Source organism: Myzus persicae, unplaced genomic scaffold (assembly GCF_001856785.1).
Source record: "Myzus persicae strain clone G006 unplaced genomic scaffold, MPER_G0061.0, whole genome shotgun sequence".
NCBI lineage: Eukaryota > Metazoa > Arthropoda > Insecta > Hemiptera > Aphididae > Myzus > Myzus persicae.
The window spans coordinates 1-3248 of NW_019102174.1; the positions used below are offsets into that span (position 1 = coordinate 1).

The 3248-nt window shown below is 43.1% G+C and overlaps 1 protein-coding gene across 1 annotated transcript; it reads left to right on the forward strand.

Annotated features, from left to right (window-relative positions):
* Positions 1–98: 98 nt before the first annotated feature.
* LOC111031468 lies at positions 99–2909 on the forward strand. The gene is made up of 2 exons (XM_022311413.1): positions 99–870; positions 949–2909. Exons 1-2 carry the CDS (start codon positions 99–101, stop codon positions 2907–2909), a joined length of 2733 nt encoding a protein of 910 aa, XP_022167105.1.
* The last annotated feature ends 339 nt before the right edge of the window (positions 2910–3248 follow it).

Here is a 3248-nt window from a genome sequence, read left to right on the forward strand (position 1 = left end):
AAGTGTTGAAATGTGGTCCTACCGTGCAAGAGGACGTATTCGGGATACTTACGCGTTTTAGAAAACACCAATACGTCGTAACATCCGACGTTGAAAAAATGTTTCGTCAAGTACGCGTTTCAGAGGATGATTGGAACCTGCAACGGATTTTGTGGAGACAAAATCCGAAAGAGCAGTTACGTACTTATCAATTGACGACTGTGACTTATGGAACGACACCAGCGTCGTTTTTGGCTACACAATGCCTAGTTGCTTTGGCAGAAGAAGTGAAGGAACAATACCCCGAAGCGTCAACGTCCATTCTTCGTGACTTTTATATGGACGACTTAATGACAGGCGCGGACAGTGTGGAAGACTGTTGTAGAATTCAGAAAGAGGTAAACTCTATCCTTGATTCTGCAAAAATGCCGCTGAGAAAGTGGTGTTCAAACTCCCAAGATATAATTGAACAAATGGGTAAACGTGAAGGTGATACGTTGTTCACACTTGAGATAGGAGACGGAGAAATAGTGAAATCTTTAGGACTGGAATGGAAGCCACTGTTAGATCAATTCTTTTTTACTATATCTCCCACTTTACAACCGAAATGTTTAACTAAGCGAGTGATATTATCAGATCTTAATAAGATTTTTGATCCTCTTGGGTTTTTGACACCCGTGCTGATAAAAGGTAAAATTTTTCTGCAACAGATGTGGGCAGAGAAAATGGATTGGGATAAACCGTTGCCAATAGCCATGCAAACAAAATGGAGCGCCTTCTACCAAAGTTTAGGCCAGTTGAAGGTACTAGAAATTCCAAGGAAAGCGATTCCAAGTCTGTCGAAGGACATCGAAGTCCATGGTTTCTGCGACGCCTCGGAAGAAGCGTACGGCGCGTGAATCTATGTACGTTCAATAGATGCCAACGGAATATGGAGTTCGAGACTCTTATGTTCGAAAACCCGTGTAGCACCATTGAAAGGAACCACCATCCCACGCTTAGAGCTGAATGGGGCGCTGTTACTTGCTGAATTAGTCAACAAAGTGTCAGAGTCGTGGGGCTTTCAGTTGGGAAGTTGTCAATTATGGACTGATTCGATCGTAGTCTTGAGTTGGATAAACAGTCAGCAAACCAGATTAAAATCTTACGTTCTAAATCGAATATCACAAATTTTGGAATTAACTGATGCGAACCAGTGGCACCACGTACGTACAGCCGATAACCCTGCTGATGTTATTTCCCGTGGCATAAGTGCCAAGGAACTGTTGAGAGCAGATCTCTGGTGGTATGGACCAAGATGGATGTCAGATCAAAAAAGCCAATGGAATGCGTCAGAAGTACAGTTAATCGAGGATGAAGAGATCCCGGAACAACGGACAGTAAAACTTGCATTAGTGATTTCTCTACCATTAACCAAGCTCTTCGATGCTTTCTCGAACTGGCACAAATTAGTACGCTCAGTAGCATGGCTCTTACGATTCATAAGGTATATGAAGCTAAAAAAAACTATTGAATATCCAAAGCATTTATTAGTTTCCGAGTTACAAGGCGCTAAAGTCGCTGTGATCAAATGGGTTCAGAGAGAGTCGTTTTACGAGGAGTTTAAATCATTAGAATCTAATAAGGAACTACTTCGAAGAAGCAAAATCAAGAATTTGCAGCCATTCATAAAGGACGGTCTAATCTATGTCGGTGGACGTTTAGAGTATTCCAACATATCTGAACAGCAAAAACATCCTTTAATACTACCAGCGACCCACAAAATAACGCGCTTAATATTTGAAGATCGGCACCGAGAATTACTGCACTGTGGACCACAGGCTTTGTTGGCTGAAATAAGAAGAATGTATTGGCCACTGAGAGGACGAATAATGGCACGTTCAGTAACATCACGTTGTGTTCAGTGTGTAAAGGCAAGACCTAAGTTTTTGTTACCACTCATGGCCCCATTACCAAAGGATCGAGTACAATGCTCTCGGCCTTTTGCTATCGCTGGGGTAGATTTCGCTGGTCCGATTGTTATCAGAAGTGGAATCCGGCGAGTAACCGGCATCAAGGCCTGGATTGCTGTTTTTGTGTGCTTTTCGACTAGGGCAGTTCACTTAGAGGCTGTGGAAGACCTAACAAGCGCTGCATTCGTAGCTTGCTTACGTCGATTTATGTCAAGGCGTGGAAAATGTAAGAGAATTTATAGCGATAATGGTACCAATTTTGTTGGGGCGCAAAAAGAGCTCACTGCATACATGGAAAAAATTGATAAGCGAATGGAAGGAGAAGGAATCGAATGGAGATTCAACCCCCCCTCAGCTCCTCATTTTGGAGGGCTTTGGGAGAATGCTGTGAAAAGCACAAAATTTCATCTCGCAAGGATAATGAAGGAAACATGGCTCACCTTAGGAGAACTCAGCACGTTATTATGCCAGATAGAGGCATGTGTAAACTCAAGACCAATGACACCCCTGAGTAGCGACCCGTCTGATTTAGAAGCACTAACACCAGCGCACTTTTTAATTGGTGGGCCCATGTTCCTACCACCTGAAAATGATCTCACAGAAGCCGAGCCAAAGGGTGTACGGCGTTGGAAAAGGGTACAATATCTGATGCAAACATTCTGGAAACGATGGGAGAATGAGTACCTGCCACAGTGTCAAGTGCGCGGTAAGTGGTTATGCCGAACGAGACCAATGCAGATAAATGACGTAGTGATAATAAGAAGAGAAAGTAATCATCCAACCAAATGGAATTTAGGAAGAGTCATCCAGCTTCATCCGGGTAAGGATGGAGTTATTCGAGTTGTAACTCTACGCACGGCAAGTGGAGTAGAAATGCGTCGACCAACAGTGAAACTATGTTGCCTTCCAGTGCATGATGATGACTCAAGTGTTGAAAAATCAGATTTTCAACGGGGGGAGGATGTCGACGCCAGATAAGATTTTTATTTGGATGTCTAAGTGCCGCCGCACCACTATACCGCTCAACACGGTGTAGGTCAGCGACCGATATTTGTTTTGTTAAATTCACACACACACACACACGCACATCTCCTATCTGTTACCTGTTTGTTCCTATATTTATATTATTGTTTTTATTTATGCTTTAATTATCCGTATCACCTGTGAATTAATATATAATATGTAAATTAACGCCGCCGCCTCTCCGGCTGCGCGATTATTAGTATTTTAGCACGGCCGCCGTAAATGTGCCTGTTCATTCGCACACCGCTGTCATCAAGACGAAAAATTTATCGTTGAGTGTGCCGGTCGCCGTAT

Coding starts and splice junctions, on each gene's coding strand:
- LOC111031468 (XM_022311413.1), top strand. CDS start 99: ATGTTTCGTCAAGTACGCGTTTCAGAGGATGATTGGAACCTGCAACGG. Junction 871..948: donor CGCCTCGGAAGAAGCGTACG/GCGCGTGAATCT, acceptor AAACCCGTGTAG/CACCATTGAAAGGAACCACC.